The sequence below is a fragment of the Myxine glutinosa genome, chromosome 6 (assembly GCF_964187855.1).
Source record: "Myxine glutinosa chromosome 6, kmMyxGlut1.1, whole genome shotgun sequence".
NCBI classification, from domain to species: Eukaryota; Metazoa; Chordata; class Myxini; order Myxiniformes; family Myxinidae; genus Myxine; species Myxine glutinosa.
Genome location: NC_136266.1, coordinates 179,322,230 through 179,343,454, shown reverse-complemented (window position 1 = coordinate 179,343,454; position 21,225 = coordinate 179,322,230). Strand labels below are relative to the sequence as shown.

The 21,225-nt window shown below is 42.4% G+C and overlaps 1 protein-coding gene across 6 annotated transcripts in view; it reads right to left on the bottom strand.

Annotated features, from left to right (window-relative positions):
• The window catches only part of LRP1 (LDL receptor related protein 1), a 524,929-nt gene that overhangs the window by 7,959 nt on the left and 495,745 nt on the right, over positions 1-21,225 (bottom strand). For 5 of the 6 annotated variants that reach the window (XM_078780908.1, XM_078780909.1, XM_078780910.1 and 2 more), the window contains exons 86-88: positions 18,050-18,123; positions 14,256-14,346; positions 13,978-14,122 (exon numbers count right to left, since the gene is read on the bottom strand). In XM_078780908.1, coding sequence (XP_078637034.1) covers positions 13,978-14,122; positions 14,256-14,346; positions 18,050-18,123 — 310 coding nt within the window. Of the gene's footprint in view, positions 1-13,977; positions 14,123-14,255; positions 14,347-18,049; positions 18,124-18,910; positions 19,025-21,225 lie in introns of all 6 variants that reach the window. The other variant, XM_078780913.1, reaches the window with a different exon arrangement.

The window sequence follows — 21,225 nt, the reverse complement described above, 5'->3', positions numbered from 1 at the left end:
GTTTTCAACACAGGGTAATATATTTTTCTGCCGGGGTTCCTCTCGGGGTTCGGAGGTTTACCGAGGCCAGGAGATCGGTGAGGAACCCGTAACAGAAATTGGGGGCTCGTCCAATTGAAACTCGTGGGCTCGAAATTGGGTCTTCGTCCGGGTTCTAAAATCCCTAAATTTAGTCCGGGATAGAATTCCCTAGCATTCCCAAATTTTCCAATTTTGGAATATTTTTCCAACATTCCCAAATTTTTCTAAAAAAAACAAAACAAATTTTTTTTAAATTTATTGTGTGAAGGTTAACAGGTGTTAACGGATAGTCACCATGGAGTTTGACGCAGAGAAGTTTACAGCGACCCCTAGTGAGGCACAGTTCCGAGCGTTACTAAAATCGGAACTCTTGATATTGGGCAAACATTTTAGCTTGGAGGTCCGAGCTAAAATGAAGAAAACAGAGATGCAGATAGTGGTGATAGAATCTATGGTGGAACTAGGAACATGGAGAGAGGGAGCCTTGGATTGGTTAACAGAAGAACAAGAAAGTGTGGAGCTCCAAAAAACGGAGATGCAATTGAAGAGCCAGGAAAGGTTAGAAGAGAAAAAGCAGAGGAAATGAGAGTGGAAAGAGAACTCCAGGAAAGGTTAAAAGCAGAGGAAAGGAGAGTGGAAAGAGAACTTCAGGAAAGGTTAAAAGCACAGGAAAGAGAACTCCAGGAAAGGTTAGAAGACAAAAAAGCAGAGGAAAGGAGAGCTGCAAGAGAACTCGAAGCAGAGGAGAGAAAAGCCGAAAGGGAGTTAAAGGACCGTGAATTGGCGTGTCAGTAGGAAATTAAAGTCAAGGAGCTGGAGTTAATGAGAGAACGGGGAGAGGTACCACCCATGCCGACTGGTTCGACAACTAGTCGAAACACCTGGGATATTGGCAGACATGTGAGGCTGGTTCCACCCTTCAATGAAAAGGAGGTAGCCAAGTTTTCTTTACACTTTGAGAAAGTGGCTCAAATGCTAAAATGGCCGGAGGAGTCCTGGACCATATTAGTGCAAAGTGTTCTGTTGGATAAAGCTCAAGATATTTATTCGGCTTTACCGATTGAGCAATGTGCAGATTATGAGATAGTGAAGAAAACCATTCTCAAAGCCTATGAATTGGTCCCTGAAGCTTACCGGAAAAAATTCCAGAACGCCAGGAAGAGGGAGAATGAGACCCATGTGGAGTTTTCCAGAATGAAAGAAACCATGTTTGATCGGTGGTGTGATTCAAAAGGAGTCGGGAAAGACTTCAAACTATTGCGACAATTGATCCTGGTGGAGGAATTCCAACAGTGTGTCCATGAGGACATTAAAGTACATCTGGAGGAAAGGAAAGTACCAAAGTTGTAAGAGGCGGCAACCATGGCAGATGACTATGCCTTAACACACAGGATGAGGTTCCATAAACCTAACTTCCTGCCTAGAGTTCGCACGGAGAGTTATGATACATCTGGTGCGGAGAACGAAGATTCAGGGGAGCGGCCTCGAGATGACTGTGAGGACCACTCTGAGACTACGACTTATAGAAATCAGAAGACAACAGGTCCAAGGCAGACTTATCCTCAGGGTGGCTCGAGACAAACCACGAGGTTCTTCTCCGGGCCTACTTGCGCTTTTTGCCATAAACCTGGACACTTGATGTCCAACTGTTAAGCTCTGGGAAAGGAAAATCAGGAGCGGATTTCGACTAGTACGACTCCAAATGCAATGGCCAGTGTGAGAAATCGCCCTCAAAAGGGTTACCAATCATTTATTTCAAAGGGGTTTGTGTCACTGGATGGAGACCTGACTACCCAGAAACCTGTTAGGGTATTGAGGGACACCGGAGCACATCAATCTTTAATGCTTGAAGGCATCTTGCCATTGTCAGACGAAACAGCAACTGGTGATAGTGTTCCTTTGCAGGGGATTGGTGGCTGTGTTAGAGCTCCACTTCATGCCATCCAGTTGGAGTCCGATGTGGTGTCAGGACCGGTCACCGTAGGTTTACAAACCACTCTTCCTGTAGAGGGAGTATCTGTTGTTATCGGGAATGATTTGGCCGGTGGTCAAGTTTATGGTAACCCGATGGTTGTAAAAAAAGCCCAGTAGGGAAAATAACACCACACCAGTTAGGGATGACGACAAAGTTAGCAAGTTATTTGTAGGTGGACTGAACTTCAAAACAAAGGAAGATGTTCTGGAGTCTGCCTTCAGCAAATATGGACCGCTTTTGGAAGTAGTGCTGATAAAAGACAGGGAGACACAAAAGTCAAGAGGGTTTGGCTTTGTCAAGTTTGAAAACTCAAAGGATGCCAGAGATGCAGAAAAGGATCTGAATAGCAAGAAGTTGGAGGGTCGGACCATAACAGTAGGGAAGGCATTTCATAGGTGTCGTGGGAGCTACAGAAGAGGACCACGGAGTAGTAGTTTTGGTGGTGGCCGCAATCGATATTATTATGGAGGCTCCCAGAGTTACGGCAGCTCCCGAAGGAAGGATTGTCAAAGTAGTGGCCGAGAAGGAGACCGCTATTCATGTGACTACAGTGACAAGCGGTCCCACCATAATTATTGTGGAAGTTCGGAGAAGTTGAAGCACTGAATGCTGCGGAGCCGCCGAGTCAGGATTCCTACATGGATTAACCGTGAACGCCACGTTCCTAAAGGCGTCTATGTAGTGAACGTTCCTGCACGGACTAACCGTGAACTCCACGTTCCTAAAGGCATCCATGTAGTGAATACTCCCAGGCTTCACCACCAACCATCATGGAACCTGGCTTTCAGCTCGGCCTCCTGGGAAAAGTGCTGTAGTTTTGCTTGACTTGCTGGATTTTGGATCTTTGATCAACCCCTTAACCTTCATCCACAAGAAACTGACAGTAAAAGTCAGAGGGTAATGAGATGTAGTTTGGCTTTGCAGGAGTCCAACGGGAAATTGAACATGTAAAGGGCAGGGACAATGTCATTGCTGATGCTTTGTCCAGAGTGAATTAACTTTGGAAATCTCTGTAGGTTGTGTGAAATTATGTTGCTTTATTTTTGAGATGTTGATAATTGTTGCCATGGGGAATTGATGATTTGGATTGTGAATTTACTTTTGTTTAAAAAAAAGTTTGCATGCAAAGAAAGTTTTCGCTGTGTTCAAACTTTCTTTCTTGAGGGGGGGAGTGTTACGGATTCGTGACTTCCGTTATTATGGTTTTCACCCACTGGACATGTTTCTGATATTATGTATTATTATTAGTTTCACAAGGCTTATTATTCAGGAACGGTTATTTAAAGTTAAAAGGCTAACTTTAAATGATACAGAACACCGAACCGGAAAGACGAGAAGAGGAAGAGGATGAAGCAGCGCGCGCAAAGTCGGAGAGGACGGTGACGTCAGCGCTCCGTAACGAGCCAGGTTTACCGACAGCCGCGAGGGGATTTTGAGTTCCTGGAAGGGAGGGCGCCGTTGTACAGTTTGGCGGGAAGAGCACCCTTGCCCACTGTACACGCTTCAGATATCGACTGGAGAGCGAGATTTGGGCTTCGACCCGATTTCGTCATAGAGACATTGAGGAGTGTCCGATCATTTGCTGGCAGAGCAGTGAGTCACTTGACTTTATATAAGATATATATAGAGTGCACTCTCAATGGCCATTTGCTGTACCGTATTACCTGTGTGTGATTTATAATACAAGTTTGTTCATTTATAATCATTGGTGTGGTTTCACGATTGATTTTCAACACAGGGTAATATATTTTTCTGCCGGAGTTCCTCTCGCGGTTCGGAGGTTTACCGAGACCAGGAGATCAGTGAGGACCCCATAACATACTGTAGGATATGGTTTGTAGTAGTTTGGTACTGTAGGATATGGATATGGTGTGTGGTAATTTAGTACTGTAGGATATGGATATGGTGTGTTGTAGTTTGGTACTGCAGGATATGGATATGGTGTGTAGTATTTTGGTACTGTAAGATATGGATATGGTGTGTCGTAGTTTGGTACTGTAGGATAGGGATATGGTGTGTAGTAGTTTGGTACTGTAGGATATGGACATGGTGTGTAGTAGTTTGGCACTGTAGGATATGGATATGGTGTGTAGTAGTTTGGTACCGTAGGATATGGTTTGTAGTAGTTTGGTACTGTAGGATATGGTTTGTAGTAGTTTGGTACTCGAGGATATGGATATGGTTTGTAGTAGTTTGGTACTGTAGGATATGGATATGGTTTGTAGTAGTTTGGTACTGTATGATATGGTTTGTAGTAGTTTGGTACTGTAGGATGTGGTTTGTAGTAGTTTGGTACTGTAGGATATGGATATGGTGTGTCGTAGTTTGGTACTGTAGGATATGGATATGGTGTGTCGTAGTTTGTTACTGTAGGATATGGATATGGTTTGTAGTAGTTTGGTACTGTAGGATATGGATAACGTTTGTTGTAGTTTGGTACTGTAGGATGTGCTTTGTAGTAGTTTGGTACTGTAGGATATGGATATGGTGCGTCGTAGTTTGTTACTGTAGGATATGGATATGGTTTGTAGTAGTTTGGTACTGTAGGATGTGCTTTGTAGTAGTTTGGTACTGTAGGATATGGATATGGTGTGTCGTAGTTTGGTACTGTAGGATATGGATATGGTTTGTTGTAGTTTGGTACTGTAGGATATGGTTTGTAGTAGTTTGGTCCTGTAGGATATGGTTTGTAGGCCTGGGTCACAAATACAGAGAAACATGAACAATGCGAATGGCAAGACCTATCGGACTATGAGGTTAAACATGATTTTAAGTAACTCCATTTCTTCAACCAAAGTGTTTCACATCAGAGAATTACTCAAAATGTCTGTGTGCGCTGACATAGATGATACCTTTATGATTATCTTTCAGAGTTCAGTCCCATGCTCATATCGCTTCGTATTACTTACTATTTGTGGCAAAACCTGCAGCTCGTACAATCGCTGTGGCTCAATTTCATAAATCTGCTGAAAGCTTAAATCTCACGAAGTCAATTACATCTTCGCTCTTCTGACATGGCGAAGCAACTACACAAATGAACCCGACGCACAACGATTTGAAATGGGCCGTCGCGTTTACACATGGAAAACGCTGCATCTCTTAAAAACCCTCGTATTTGGTGCCATGGATGAGGAGGAGGGATAATGAACAGCGTTTGATACAACATATTTTTGTCCATAACACATCATAAGCAGCGTTAATGTATTTTTTTTTCTTTCTGAAAGGAAAGCTATTAAAGAGTGAAACGATTTTAGAAGAAAGTCCAGCGAAATGTGAATTGCACTAATCTTTCTCACAAATAGCAAATACATTTTTGCAATAACTTTTGCCCGGTATTGCGATCAGCGAGGTAATTTTAACAGGTGTAATTTGCGAGGAACCATCATTACAATATGCAGGTAGTGCTTTTTGGATGTGAGCCGCAACACCTCGCCTTGGTAATAAGACTTTTTCTTTCTAACTTAGGACATATTTTAAAGGCATAATTGTATGGCAAATAATGTCATTAAAGTTCCCATTTTGCCAGATCAAGCTTGGCGAAGAGGCAGAGATAAAGGAAAGTTTTAAAATTTCTAAAATCCTCAATTTCCATCCGATTGACTTGAAATTTGAATATGATATACATATCGGCAAACTGCATTCAACCACCAACTATTCCTGAGATCAACATAGGCCAAAAGGTCAACATAGGCCAAAGGTCAACAACCATTTCAAATTTCTAAAATCCTCAATTTTCATCCTATTGACTTGAAATTTGAATATGATATACATATCGGCAAACTGCATTCAACCACCAACTATTTCTGAGATCAACATAGGCCAAAAGGTCAACATAGGCCAAAGGTCAACAACCATTTCAAATTTCTAAAATCCTCAATTTTCATCCTATTGACTTGAAATTTGAATAAATGTCAGGCCCGTACACTTAAATTTCATTTGCTTCAAACTCATCGAGTGGGAATATTATTTATTTTACAAATTACGTAAACTTGTACTTTGCAAGCAAAATTTACTTGGCTAGAGTGAGAAGAAGAAGAACCACCTTTAGAGACCATTTTTCCCAGGAGAGCAGGGGTTGACCTTTTTCGGGCACCGTGGTCCCCTTTTTGAAGAAATGTTTTATGGCCGGATGCCCTTCCTGCCGCCAACCCTGTTAGTCGCCTCTTGTGACACACAGGGAATTACCAGTGAACTAGTACTCAATTTGCCGACCTAGGAAGGATGACAGGCTGAGTCAACCCCGCTGGCGTTAATTCAGCGATCGACCGGGATTCGAACCCAGGATCCTAAGCCAGCATAACCGCAAAGCCAACACCAGGCTTTTACTTGGTTCAAAAAGCTGAGTCTTCAGAAAACTACAAACCTATGACAAGATAATTTTAGCACTTCAATAGGTAAGTAGACGGAGGGCAAACGACATGACAGGCAAAGTGGAATCGATTGCAATGGGGCTCGAGGCTTGTGACTCCACTGCATGTGGAACAGACACGGCAGATTCAACTCAGAGGACAGCCAAACCATTATGACATCATGTAGGAATAAATTATTGTACAGCGGAACCAGCTGGAGGGCACTACAAAAGATTATGGTTCCGTGGATAATTTCCAGATGCCACCTGCATTTGCAAGCCACCTTAGGGGCGATCGACCAAAGGCACGTCGTGAAACAAAAAAGTGACACCGGAAGAGCATCGCAGAGACGTATCTTTGAGCAAGAGTGATTGCCGACAGGACTAGCCAGGGATTCTTTTGCCATGCCCAGAGGGATGATGTTTTTTTCCTAATCTTCTACAGGTCAGCTTAAAGGGATGCAAGCGGCATTCTTTGTGTTGCCATGACACAAATTATAAACTGGAAAAATGGTCCCTGGAATTCTGCAAAGATTGCTTAATAATTCAACATAACTGAACTGCTTAGAGGAACACCAGCTTCCTGCGGGAAACTGAAAGGAAGGATACCATTAAAATTAGATAGCTGGATGTAAAGCAATACCTAGATACAGTTGGCGGAAAGTTTTTGCAAGAAAAGGTGAGTGACAGACTGTTTTTTTTTTTGTATACAAGATCGAGGCTCGTGAAAGAGCGAACATTAATCACACAGAAAGACAAACAGACACACAAAACAAATAACATCGGGAGCGGTAGACAAGATGGGGAGAGAGGGGGAAGGACACAAACACAACATTTGAGAGCAGGGACCGAGAGACATGGAGACATCGAGAGAACTGTGGGAGGGAGAGGGCTTTGGGGGGAAGGCATGGGAAGGGGGGGGGGGTGGGATTTGGTGGGAAGGGGTGGGTGTGTTTCACGTACCACATACAATATGTCCAGATAGAAAGCGCTGACCTCTTATTTGCGTTTCGAATCCTCCCATAACTTTCTGAGAAGCATTCATTTGTGTAACAATGGATGGAATCAACAGAATGTTAATCGAAGTATGCTGAACACCATGCGAAGCAAGAAGGTAACATTTTGTGGGTTAACAATAATTGGTCAGAGCTCCTTTGCTCTGACGAAGGGGTAATGTTCAAAATATCAAATTCTTACTTCCCGGCGGTTAGAGTACTTCAATCAATATTCTGTTGATAGCATCCATTGTTCAATCATTCATTGTTCATGCAGAACGACACTATCCTTCAAGAGTAAAACTAGTTAATTCTACATTACTAGATGTAAGACTGAGTGATCAGAAGGCCAAACTGCTCGTCCATGATTAATCAGTTCAAGATGAAGGAAGAGGCATGAGTTGATAAATGAAAATCGAAATGCATTTTTGAGAATCATTTAATATTCATACATATTATACAGTGGCCTGCAAAAGTATTAACCATCCTCCAAAGTTTTCACATTTTGATGCCATCTGAGCTGATTTCATGATGCTTTCAAATCTAATTTAATATATCAAGTCTTCATAAACTACTCCAAAGTGATAAAGCAAAACAAAAAATACACACAAGTACAGATGCATTCAAAGTACACCGACCCCATGCCAAATAAATAAATAACCTTAAGCGCGGCATTGCCGGACACCTCCTACACCTCATAGAGACCGTATTGGGAGGAAGAAGGGCACAATCATTTATTGATTAATTGCATAATTAAAATCAATAAATAATGGTCATAAAATATTTTCTTAATCAATTGGCTAATAGCATACCTAAACCACCAGTGCTTCATCCGAAGCAGTAAATTTCTGAAGGTTAATTGAATAAGTCATTAATCGGAAAAAATTAAATAATTAATTGATTAATCAATAAATAATTAATCGATTAATTCAGAAATTAATAAATCAAAAATATCCTTTATAGTCACATCACTTGGTCACTGCCATGTCCAAATATCAGCTTCCTAGTCTCAGCTTCCAATACCAAAAGGTGCCTGAGATATTGCCCAGATGAGAAAGAAAATAAATAAATGATTAATAATGAAAATAAATAAATAATAATCATAAAATAATTAAATAATTAATCAATTGGCTAATAGAATACCTAAACGACCACCGTTTCATCCAATTCTGTAACTTAAAAAAATGAATGGTCATTAATCCAATAATTTAATAATTAATCAAGTAATTGATTAATCAAATCAAAAATAGCCTTTACAGCTAAATCACTTGGTCATTGTCATGTCCAAATATCAGCTTCCTCGCTCAAAAGGTGCCTAAGATAATGCCCAGAAGAGAAAGGAATTAAATAAGTACTTAATTAATCGATAATAATAAAGTAACTAATCAATTAATTGATTAATCAAGAAACAAAAAATAAAGTTTTTGCCAAAGTACTTGCTCACTATTGTGCCAAAACTTCAGCTTCCTAGCTCAAAGGATGGCTGAGATATCGCCCGGACAAACAATCAAACAAACAAACAAGAAAGAAACCAGAGTGAAAACTGAGTACTCCCTTTCAGCGCACGTCATTGCCGAGCCCCCTTCGGTGCCCGGCAATGACATCATGCAGCACCTGGAGATGGTATAGGAAAGGTGGGGTGTACAATACTTTTCACCTCTTTGTAATCAGTGGTTTAACTTAAAAATTAATCTCCCCCACTTATATGTAAAGAGTTTTAAGATGCAACTCACCTGGTCAATCAATATAGTAAACATGAAGACCAAGGAGCTTTCCAAATAAGTCCGACATAAAGTGGTGCAGAAGCACCATTCAGGAGAGGGTTATAAGAAGATTTCTAAGTTCCTAATTATCCCTTTGAGTATGGTGAAATCCAATATTAAGAAGTGGAAGACGTATGATTCATCCCACCCAGACTCTACCCAGCTCAGGTCACCCATCCAAACTCAGCATCAGAGCAAGCAGGAAACGGGTTCGAGATGTCGCTGTAAATCCAACAATGACTTTTTTAATGATTTGCAAGGCTCTATGTCCGAGATGAGGATCAGTGTTCATCAATCAACAATATCCCATTCCCTTCAGAAAGCTGTCCTCTATGGACACTGGACAGGTGAAAAGAAAGAAGCCATTGCTGAAAAAGACACATCTAAAAGCTTATGTGGAGTTTGTGAAAAAGCATCTTAATGATCCAGTAGGCATGTGGAGAAAGGTTTTGACCATATATGTATTTAGGTGCCAGTCGCCGCTCTTTTCACCTGCCAAGTTTTCATATTCGACTGGCACCTTTGCGATTTAAAAAAGAAGAGTACATTGCAGTATTTTAAAAATATTTTTACAAAGTGACCTCAAATTAGGCAGAAGTGCTCCAGTGTACCTTAAAGCCCCATCAAAATGTAGTCAACAAATAATCCATAACTTTTCTTTTCCCAATCGTCGGTTTCCACCACTTCCTTTCATTATTATTGTGACGAGTCCCGAAGGTCAATTTGTCCAATCAGAAGCCTTCAGTAAGTTTGCCTGGAGTCCCTGACGATCTGGCAAGTTCCCGTCCTCCCGTAAATTATGCAAGATGAAGTGATCCCATCAAATCAGTCTCGTGGAGGCTTTTGATTTCCAGCAGAGCAGTGATATAGACACAAGTATGGTTTTAATGTTTTATTTACATTTGATACATACTCCGAGATTTCAATCGCGCTGTCCCGAGGATCTCTTCCATTTTCATTTTCCCATCCCGCCTATCCTTCATTTATTAAACAACACTCCCTAAGGCGAGAATGTCCACCTGCCTGCTAGGTTTAGAGTGCTGTATTTGATTATCCCTGATTAGGGTTAAAATGTTACAGTCGTGGCCAAAAGTATTGGCACCTTTGCACTTTTTTCAAATAACTCACAATTTTCTCGAAACATAAGTTGAAATTGACGAAAGTATTTGGTCTCCAAAATTCATTATTTCACTGTTAATATTACAGAACCTTTGTTTTTGATCCAGAACTTAATATATCCTTTTAAATCAGAAAATAAAAAGAAATGGCATTGACAAAATTATTGACACACCAGAATTAATATTTGGTAGCACAGCCTTTGGACAAAAAAATTGCAGTAAAGCGCTTCCTGTAGCCATGAATGAGCTTCCTACACCTCTCTACTGGCAGTTTGGCCCACTCTTCTTGTGCAAATTGCCCCAGTTCTCCCAGATATGAAGGGTGCCTTCGCCCAACTGCTGTTTTCAGATCTACCTACAGGTATTCAATGGGATTTAGATCTGAACTCATTGCTGGCCACTTCAGAACAGTCCAGTGTTTTGTCTTGAACCATTCCTGGGTGCTTTTTGAAGTGTATTTGGGGTCATTCTCCTGCTGCAAGACCCATGACCTTCGACGGAGATCCAGCTTTCTGACACTGGGTTGAACATTGCGCTCCAATATGCCTTGGCAATCTCCTGATTTCATGATGCCATGCACACATTGAAAGCACCCAGTGCGAGAGGCAACACAGCAACCCCAAAACATCACTGAACCTCCTCCATATTTGACTGTAAGGAAGGTGTTCTTTTCTTTGAAGGCTTCATTTTGTTTTCTTTAAACATAGAGATGATGCGCTTTACCAATAAGCTCTCATTTGGTCTCATGTGTCCACAGGATATTCTCCCAGAAGGATTTTGGCTTGTTCATGTGTGTTTTGGAAAAACTTCATTCAGGCTTTGTTATGCCTTTCTCTCAGCAGTGGGGTCCTCCAAAAAAACCCCTTTCATTGAGTTGGCAACGGATGGTGTGAGTTGAAACTGTTGTACCTTGTGTCTGAAGGTCAGCTTGAATCTGTTTGGCAGGCAATCGAAGTGTTTTCTCCACCATTCGAATAATCCTTCGCTGCAATCTTCCATCAAGCTTTCTCTCGCGGCCACGTCCAGGGAGGTTGGCTACTGTGACATGGGCCTTAAACTTCCTGATAACATTGCGTCAAGGACACAGGAACATTAAGGTCTCTGGAGATGGACTTGTAGCCTTGAGATTGTCCATGCTTGGTACAATCTTGTGTCGGACCTCCTCGGACAATTCTCTGGTTTTCTTTCTTTTATCCATGCTCATTGCAGTACACACAGTGACACAAAACAGCAGAATGACTCCTTTTCTCTATTCAAACTGGTTGAATGAGTGATTTTTGTATTGCAGACACCTGTAACTCACCACAGGTGAGTTCAAATCCAAAGTAAAGGAGAATCACCTGCTTGAAATCTAATTATTTCTAACAACTTCTAAAAGGTGCCAATAATATTGTCTGGGCCATTTTAGGATTTCTGTGTGGAATAAGCTAACATTTAGTGATCTTTTAAAGCTTTTTTTGATTTGTTCCACTGCAAACCAAAGAAATACAAACGTGGATACCAAAATATTTTTTAATTTCAACAATTTTCTGGAAGAAATGGTGCATTATTTGAAAAAGTTCGGATCTCGGCAGCATGTTCAGGTGCATGGGCTGGCTAACCTGTTTAAATTATCAACAATAGGTACATCTGCCCTTCCCTCATCCCTTCGTCGTATTATATTATAGCAAGTTATATTATCAGTGCCTTGTATCCATTGGCGAAAGGCTCTACATAAATAATACTATTATGATTATTAGGTGATATTTGTTAGTCGAGGTGGACGAGGGAGGAAATGAACAAAATGGGGGTCGCGTGTTATAATTGGCATGTCGGCAAAAGTGCTTCGTTTATCCATGGACTGAAGAGTAGGAAATTGCACCAACTACCTACATGGCCGAAAGGGATTATCAAAAGCGATTTTGCTAGCTATCTGTCCAATGAAAACGGCATGAGAACCCCGTGCTGTGCAACAGATTTATGAGCGCCATAAAATCTCCGTGTAAAACCTCCCTCCTGGAACGACATAAATTGCACTGAGGATCTAGTTAGAGAAATCTTCAAGTTTATTAACAAACAAAAAAATCCAATGGAGCATGTTTCGCATGGTGCGTTCTTCCTGCATGAATTGAAATTCTGAATCATTTGATGTTTTTTCCATCAAAAATCCAACTGTCATCAGGTAAGATAGATGTACATTTCTGCTTGTTGCAACTTGTTTCTGCTACAGTTCAAAGCTTGAGGTTCTGTGCATGAAAGTTGCCTATGGTCGTTCGGTTAACGATGTGGTCCCACCTGGTCGAAAGATATGATCGGACGAATAAAATTGATCATCATCACCAGCTAGCATTTCTGTGGTGAATGCCTTGCACACAGTACTGACACACAGTACTGATGACCGTCATCTTACACACTACGACTATCGTCTAATAATTGTTTAATATCTTCTTCAGACAAATCACTTGATTTTTCAAAAATTAGATTATGCTTAAAAACTACCAAAATGTTGGCCCGTAGTAGTAGTAGGCCTGTAGTAGTAGACATGCAATATTTCATTTAGACCTGCAACTGAAAATACTAAATACATCACTGGGCCAGACGAGACAACGTTTTAGTCTAAATTCATTTTGTTACGTCTTGAGCCTAACACTGCACATCACCCAGTCAATACCATCCCGACTGCCAAGCATGGTGGTGGCAGCATCATGTTATGGGGCTGCTTTTCATCAGCAGGGACAGCCAAGCTTGTCAGGATAGAAGGGACAATGGACGGTGTAAAGTACAGGAGAATCCTTGATGAAAACCTGCTTGAGTCAGCCATGAATCTGAAACTGGGTATGTTCACATTTCCGCAGGACAATGATCCGAAGCACAAAGCTAAAGCCACACTGGAGTGTCTGAATACGAAGAAAATAAATGTTCTTGAGTGGCTCAGTCAGAGTCCTGACTTGATACAAATTGACCATTTATGGCGAGACTTGAAGATTGCAATCCATCGATGATCCCCATCAAATTTAGCAGAAATAGAGCAATTTTCACATGAAGAATGGGAAAAGAATTCACCATCTCACTCTGCAAAGCTCGTAGATATCTACACAAAAAGAATCGTCGCAGTCATTGTTGCAAAAGGTGTTTCCACCAAGTGCCGACCTAAGGGGCTGAATACTTTTACAAACAGTGAATTTTGATTTGTACATGTTTTTTGCAGGTATTCCTGGCATATAACCTCCTTCACCTATAACAGTGTTGAGTTTGATCTCGACAGTTAAGAATAAAAAAGTTCATTTGAAAAATTATTTCTACATAATTCGTAATTCATCTAAATGTGGCATTGTTGGTAGGAGCATTATTGGAGATCGACCAGATGATGATGATTGGTAGGGGGTGAATACTTTTTCAGGCCACTGCAGGTGGTTATGGAAAAGTATCACATAAGAGATATTTTCCTCCAATACAGTTCTCCAATACAATAGGCAAAATGGAGAAGATTGTCATGGGGTCCGCAAGGCTAACCCCCGCTCTAGCAGGGAAGTTGGCCTTAAAATGACTGTTGTTGTTGTTTTTGTTGTTGTTGTACAGTTCTTGCCCTGAATTCTATTTGCCAATATGCTAAGTCATAAAAGTAGGCCATTTATGAGAATCCCAGTTTGATGCACATCACTGAATTGTTTAACCACAGGAGTCAGCAATGAATTCCAATTACGACAAATTGTGATCATCGTGATAATGAATGTCATCATGATAATGTTGTGTACTTCCTGGTTTCCTAACAACCCACCTTGTTGGGATCGAGGGTGAAGTCGGAGTCGAGCAGATCACCTCCATCATCCTCCCCTTCACCATCATACATGTTGTACGTCGGGTTACCGATCTCCACGTTCATTGCTCCGTTGGTCATCCTCTGGTGCTGGAATGCTTTGGCCCTGCTCCCAATACAGCAAATGCATCAATGAAATACTCCAAGGAGCATAGCAACAAACACTTCCCATGAAGAATGTGTTTTCCTGTTTTATGGGTTCCCTCGTCCTCCTCTATCCCATCCCGAACATGTCTTACCCTTTGACCCAGCGATGATAGCAGAAAATTCCAATGCCACAGAGCACCAACATCAGCAACAGCACAAGAGGAAGAACAACCGAGAGGGTTTCTGTGGTGAACACAGGATCAAACAACACGGATTGTAAATTTCAAACAATTATTTGTAAACACTCATTTTGGACTGTTTGCTTATTTGTAATTCGGATATTCCTAAAATAAATTGTAAAGCTTAGTGTGGATATAACCTGCAGATTGAAATTGGACTGCCCATCGGATTTGCCCATCGTCTCGCGTAATGTGTCGTCACCTTTAGTCACAGATTTCCTTTCCCTAAATTTACGTTCAAAACGTGCCTTGAACACGACCGCCAATCCTCCCAGAAAATCTGCTTTTCCTCGTCCCAAACAAGATTGCAGTAGATATTTCCCTGTGGTAGTGGTTCCCGGCAATGCCCAATGGAGATCCAAACTATAAACCAACTTTTCCTTTGCCCTGTTTTCTTACTAATTATCTTCGCCTCTGATCTCATATGAATCTGTGAAATCGGAACACCATAATTTAGATGATCGTTGAACATCTGACACAGACTCGGAATTGGGAAGGAAAACAGAGGGGGATCTAGACAGATGACTGATGCTATATTTCCACATGCGAGGCCACGGGAGCAGGGCCGGGCCAAGGGATGTTTGGAACAAAAATATATTGCTGCGTGAGGGATGGCGGTTATAGGACTTGTATTTATACAGCATTTATGGAGCAAGACTAACATGTATGCTTCAATCATTGCAGCATGTATGAGCTATCCCACATTTATCATGTAATTTGTGCAAGTGGCTGCGTTATGGGCACCTTAAAGAGGTTAAGTTTCTGGAAGGTGGGGCTAGCTGTGAATGTGGGGAGTGTCCATCCAGTCACACCAGCTCGGCCAATTGGGGTGCGTTTTGTGCTTCCGTTCACACTTGGCCTTTCGACCTCATCCCACTCTCTGGAATTCGCGAGAACTTTTTGATGGCGGGACCTTGCGGCCTTTGGGCCTATTTCAAACTATCACGGCAGATCATCATTGGATGAACGGACAGATACCGCTACATGTTTGGAGCATAAAACGAGTGCTCGGATAGGGAGTTAAAGTCGCTTTTTATGGTGATATTTGTTGTTGATGTCATCAAAGTTTGTGCTGGTCGTCATCACAGAGAGACATTTTAAGTGGAGTCGGAGCCGATTCAAAGCTGGTGCCAGAGTAGCAGATGCCTGGTGTTGGGGTCCGGAGGTCCATGCCATAACTTGTGTGTGTGGGCTGATGTTGCCTTATTAGGACCAGCCAGACTTATTGCTATGTGGGAGTCATGAACTCCTGAGGACATACTTAGCTTCTTTCTGCCCCTGGTTGGTGCAGGACAAACATGAGGGGGTTTTGCTCCCCTAAGTTGATTCAGACTCGTTTGCCGGTGATATATTTCATCCCTTTTCTCCTTTGAATGTCGATTTTTGTTTTAGAGCCTTCCCTTCCAGCCTGTGGGTTATAATGGTTGTATATTTAATTTGTGGTTCTTTCGTGTTTGTGACTTGCTTTGTTAAAAACCTTATTCGTGCATCTGTTTTGGGCTACCTTTTGGTTAGAAAATGGTTTTCCTTTTTCTTTTTTTTTTCGTACATTTGGGTCCTGACTTGTGCAATGTTTAATAAATAATTTTCTGACGTGGGTAGCCCTGGCTCCCAATTCTGCTAACCCATACTCAGTTGGCTGACATCGGACTGTATTGTTGTGGAAATGTCCCTCATGGGGTAAAACAGTTTCGTATAGCATTAGTTATTTTTTTTGTATTTGTTGAGAATAGGCATAACATATTTTAATTGTGATGTTATATATGCGTCATTATAATGTGGAGATAGATGTTCGTTTTTCCTGCCACCCTGTTGTTCTACCGCCACCAAACCTTTGGCTATGTTTATGTTATTTTCCCGTATTATCTGTCCTTTATGTTCTTTTGAAGGCGCACACCAAGTAGGATGGTCATCGAGGGACCTTTGGAATAGAGGACATTTAATGTACAGTGATTTATTTATTTATTTGTATACATTGGCTTGGCCTGGTGTTGGCTTAGCGGTTAGGTTGCCGGCTTTGGATCCTAGGATTCTGGGCTCGAATCCCGGTCGATCGATGAATTAACACCAGGGGGGTTGACTTAGCCTATCATCCTTCCGAGGTCGGCAAATTGAGTACCAGTTCACTGGTAATTCTCTGTGTGTCGCAAGAGGCGACTAACAGGGTTGGCGGCAGGAAGGACATCCGGCCATAATCTATGAACCAATCAAGACCATCAATCAAAAGGTAAATTGTGGGTCGAAAGGTTTGGTGGCTCAAGAGGAAAATAGAGGGCATAGAGGTGTCAGGTTTCGTATCAATAGAGGACAGAGGACAGAGCAGCAGAAAACCGGACTGTCCTCTATAAAACCAGATGAATGGCCACCCTGACACCAAGCCTTGCAGCAGTGGGAGATTAGTGCGAAAAACCAAAAAATCGTGAAGATGCATTGGAACACAAGGAGAAACCATCGTGGCGTGTGACATTACCGTACGGCGAAGTCACCCTGGCCATCAGTCGGATCGCCACCAATGGCGAAGAGGGTGGAAGGACGCATGAGTGAAAAATAATAAAAGAACGAGTCATGAGAGATCTGGGAGAGAAGTCTGTCCATTGGTGAGAGAAGGCTGCGTTTTGCTTTCCCATTGGACAGCTTGAGTTTCACTTCCCTCTCTGGCCTGGAATGATTTCCCTGCCCGCACATCTCTACCTCTGGTTTGCCCGACCAACTCCCTTTATTGTCCTGTCAATTCCCTATGTATATCTCTTGTCATGTGATTGATTGGACCCCAACATTAGGATAATTAAGGAATCCACTGATCGCTTGGTTTTGCGAAGGAACGTATTGGGTAAAGGGTAAGGCTGTTCCCTTATTACATACGCATTTGTATTGTTTTATTTATTGTATATTCCTGACCCTTTTGTTCTTGTTACGCAAATACAATTTACAAATCTGATTTGGGCTCTGGGTGGATCCTGTTTGTTCTGGTGGTTTCATCTGGTGGTAGATTACAGTCTATTAAAGGTAAATTGGTTATAGTCTCCGTACCGCCAGAAGCTCACATCATGTGACTCAGTTGCTCGGCCGAATATTTACATCTGTCACATGATCGCCTATCAGCATGACGCTCGCCTAATTTAGGGACCCCAATCTGCACGGTAACGTGTCTTTAGACGCGGGGATCCGGCAGGGGGTCTTTCGAACGGGTGACTGTAACAGTCTTTTTATAACATGACTAGCGGATTCGAACCAGGAAACCGGAGCGGTCTGGCGGCTGCAACAATATCTTCAAGGAACGGAAATATGGAAAGGCACAAGGTGAATTATGCATTCCAAAATTGGTAAAGATGTAAGGAAACACAACTTCACTTGGCAGGTTATATCTACGTATTTTAAAAGCTCCAGTCAAACAGCTTCGGAAAGAAAGGTGAAGAAGAAGTTCATTTTTATGTCTTAAGTATTCATAATTCCTTTTCAAAAGTTGAACACATCATCAAACCTCTTCCCCTTTGTATATCCTTTCTCTCTTGTGTGGCATCGCCTATCTGAGTCAAAACCATCCGATTCTCAGCACATATGGGTATAAAAATGGTGGTCGCTTCAGCAGCTACAACGCACTCTGTAGATGCAAAAATGAGCTTTGTCTCCATAAGGCGATGCAGTTATCTGAAGCATTGACCGAGCTATCAGTTAACAAGTTACCGAGATGACTAAAAATTACTTACTTGACCCTTCCTGCGGGTCTTTGCCCTTTGTGGATATCCGTTCACACTGACTTCCTTCCCATTCCTGGAGGCACCTGAGAGCAGGAAAAGGAAAAAGGACTTCATGGGATGGAAGACAGTATCGGATGTGATGATATCAAGGATCAAGTATCTCCGACTTATAAAGGCTTCAAGACACACGAAGCCAAGCGGATGAATAGACGATGGTCATCTTTAGCACACAGGTACAAACAGATGAACAAGGCCAGTGAGGTTTAGGTGGGTGAGGGGAGGGATCAATGGTGGAGGTGGGATCAGCAAGTTCACAACAAAGGTATACACAGGAAGCTTGGCAGGAAAGAGGTGTACCCACGGCATTGTGAGCCAGACACCATGGTACTGCCATGTTGTTTGAATACCAAATGCCTGGTAATATTCACTGCATGGATTTTAAGGTTATGGATTATATTGCATCCTCAAACTAGGAAGGCAAAAGGAGATATTTAAAGATGGACTCGATGGAATATTAGTTGATAAATATTACTTTAATTACTTCCCATGTTTTATGCAGATTTAAGGGATGTTGTACATTGCTCCAACATGTTTAATTTTCTTGCCTTTTCATTTTGCATCATGGAAGCCTCTGTGAGGCTAAAAGAAGGCGAATTCCCCAATGTTTGAATCGAGGAGGCTGTTATCTGGTGTTGGAACATGCAACGTGCACAGCAGCACATGCGTATATGACTACAGATCTTGAGTGAGGTAAGCACAAGAGGCAAGCAGCAGGAAAGGGTCTTGCGGCTAAATGTAGGGGTTTAAGAGGGAGATAGCTGGAAGGGCTGCAGTCCATGGGTGCTGGGAATAGCCAGATGGCCCACGTACTTGCACGCCGGTTCCCTATGTGCATTTAACAGGCAAACGCCGAGGTTCTGGCAGAAATAATCACAGGGGTTGAGGGTTTGGTCGCATCGTAGGCCAGTAAATTCTGCTGTACACCTGAGATGGGAGGAGAAGGAAGAGGAGAAGGGGGTAGAATTGTGGAAGTGGTAAAAGGTGTGGGCGGGGAAGGGGGTGTTTGAAAGAAAGGCGAGAGAAGGCAGCAAGCAAAGGAAAAAGTGAGGCCAAAGTGAGATGACATTGAAGGTAAGCAGACAGGCCGGCTCTATAGCTCTCAGCGCAGTCTTTACTTGCGTTAGCCAACTTGGGGTGAGAGCCATTCGATGGAGGAGAAGTGAGAAGCAAAGACTGCAGGCGACAGCTAGCATACTGCTTTTAAGGAAATAGCCCGAGGCCTCCCATGCATTCTGAAATATTCAAGTAGCCAAGGGCCACCATCCATGCAGAGCCGTCGCTAATGTCTGGGAACATGCGGCATACCCCGGTGCCCCAGCCCAAAGCTGGTGGGCGAACGGGTGGCTGGGAAAACATGCCCCAAATCCTAGGCCAGAGAATGCAACATGTCTCACATGTAACGAACAAAAGACATGAGGGAGGTATCCATGGCAACAACATTACTTACATAGAGACACTCCACATCCAATCCAGAAAATCAACAACTTGACGACAAACTTTGCATGAATCAAAAGAAAAGAATGTAAAAGGGACCAAAATGTAAGACTTGCGAGAGGCCTAATACCGTGGCTGTATGTGCCCCCCCTGGTCAGCTGACGGAGACGTTAATTGTCGATACGAAAAAAGAAATCCATCACAGGAATTTCACATTTAAACTTCAGGAAATGTGCACATCAAGACCAGAAACAGAAATATACAATCCAGTTGGTTCTTTCACTCCTGAAGATAAAGAGTAAGGGGTGTTATGGTCCTGAGATGGCCAATGGCTGCTTTTGAGAGTCCACAAAGTCAGGAGAACATTCTGGATGAACTACTGGAGGAAATCAGGAAACACCATCAAGTCTTTCATAAGCCGAAGATAAAGAGCAACATGTGTGAGAGCAGACGCTGCAATGTGAGCAGGATGCAATAACAAAGGAGATGAAGGTTCAGGGTGGGAGTGAGGGGAGGAGGTGGTTACGGTACAATAACTCAGTTGGTTTTGTGCTCACAATTGAGCAACCTACTCTCCATATGATCCCGACGTCACAATAAACCTCGTAACTGCCATTCTGGTGCAGTGCAGGCAGGATGAAGCTGCAGATTAGAGAGTGCTGTTCTTTACATTACGAGGTAAAACCATCTGCGGTATCTGTATTTAGGTTGTGAACGTTGACAGTTTCACGGTATCTTTCAAAATAGTCCACCATTATGTACCTGTACCTTGGCTCAAATTCCTGCTTGGGATTACCTGTATAATCAACGCCTCATGGAGGAGGTGGGATGCTAGGATGCTGAAATGGCACAGGCATGACAGACCAAATGGCCTCTCTGTTTAAATCTCCTTGGATTGTATTACCAAAGATGTTACTCGGCATTAACTGGTCTCACTTTATGAGGAAGTCAACAAAAAAATAATCAAAGTCTCATTATTGAACAGGTGGCAATGATTTATAAGAGCATGGTGGGACAACAAAAAAGAAAGATAAACAAGTGACATATCAGATGTCAGAGCAAGGATATGAAAACAAATCAAATCATGATGTAAGAGATGCCCATGGAGCAAATGGAAGTGCTGTGATCCAAGAATGGGGCAATGAGAAAGCATCCAAGAAAAAGGAAGAGTCATGTCGAAGGTATTCAAGAGTGGCATCATCATACAAAAGCACCAAAATGAAAAGAGCGGACCCCACAGTACCAAATTTGCCCCTGGATTATTCTGATTGGCCACACAGACAACAATAGGATGGATAGTCTGCATTTGCTTTGGAGACATACGTTTCTCGACATTGGAGCTGCTGGAGGAAAGACAATGGAGGGAAGACAAAATGTTTTGGAGTTGGATGGCGAGGTCCAGAGAACAGACAGGTTAGAGATTTTTCTGATGCGAACTGGCGGTGTAGCTGTGTGGATCACTCCGGTTGGGAGAAATCCTGTTATCCAGTTCTTGAACAGGCTGCATTCAGCACCACGAGGCAAGTCAAGCACCACTACACTGCATGTGTACCCTTGTTCGAGGTCACTGCATACACGGGGTACACTGCGGGATGCACAGTCCTGCCTGACACCTCCGCTGGGTGCTGCAGTCATTGGGCATGCTTCCTTGGTAGTCTCTCCTATACTATCCCTGCAAGCATGTGTGCCGA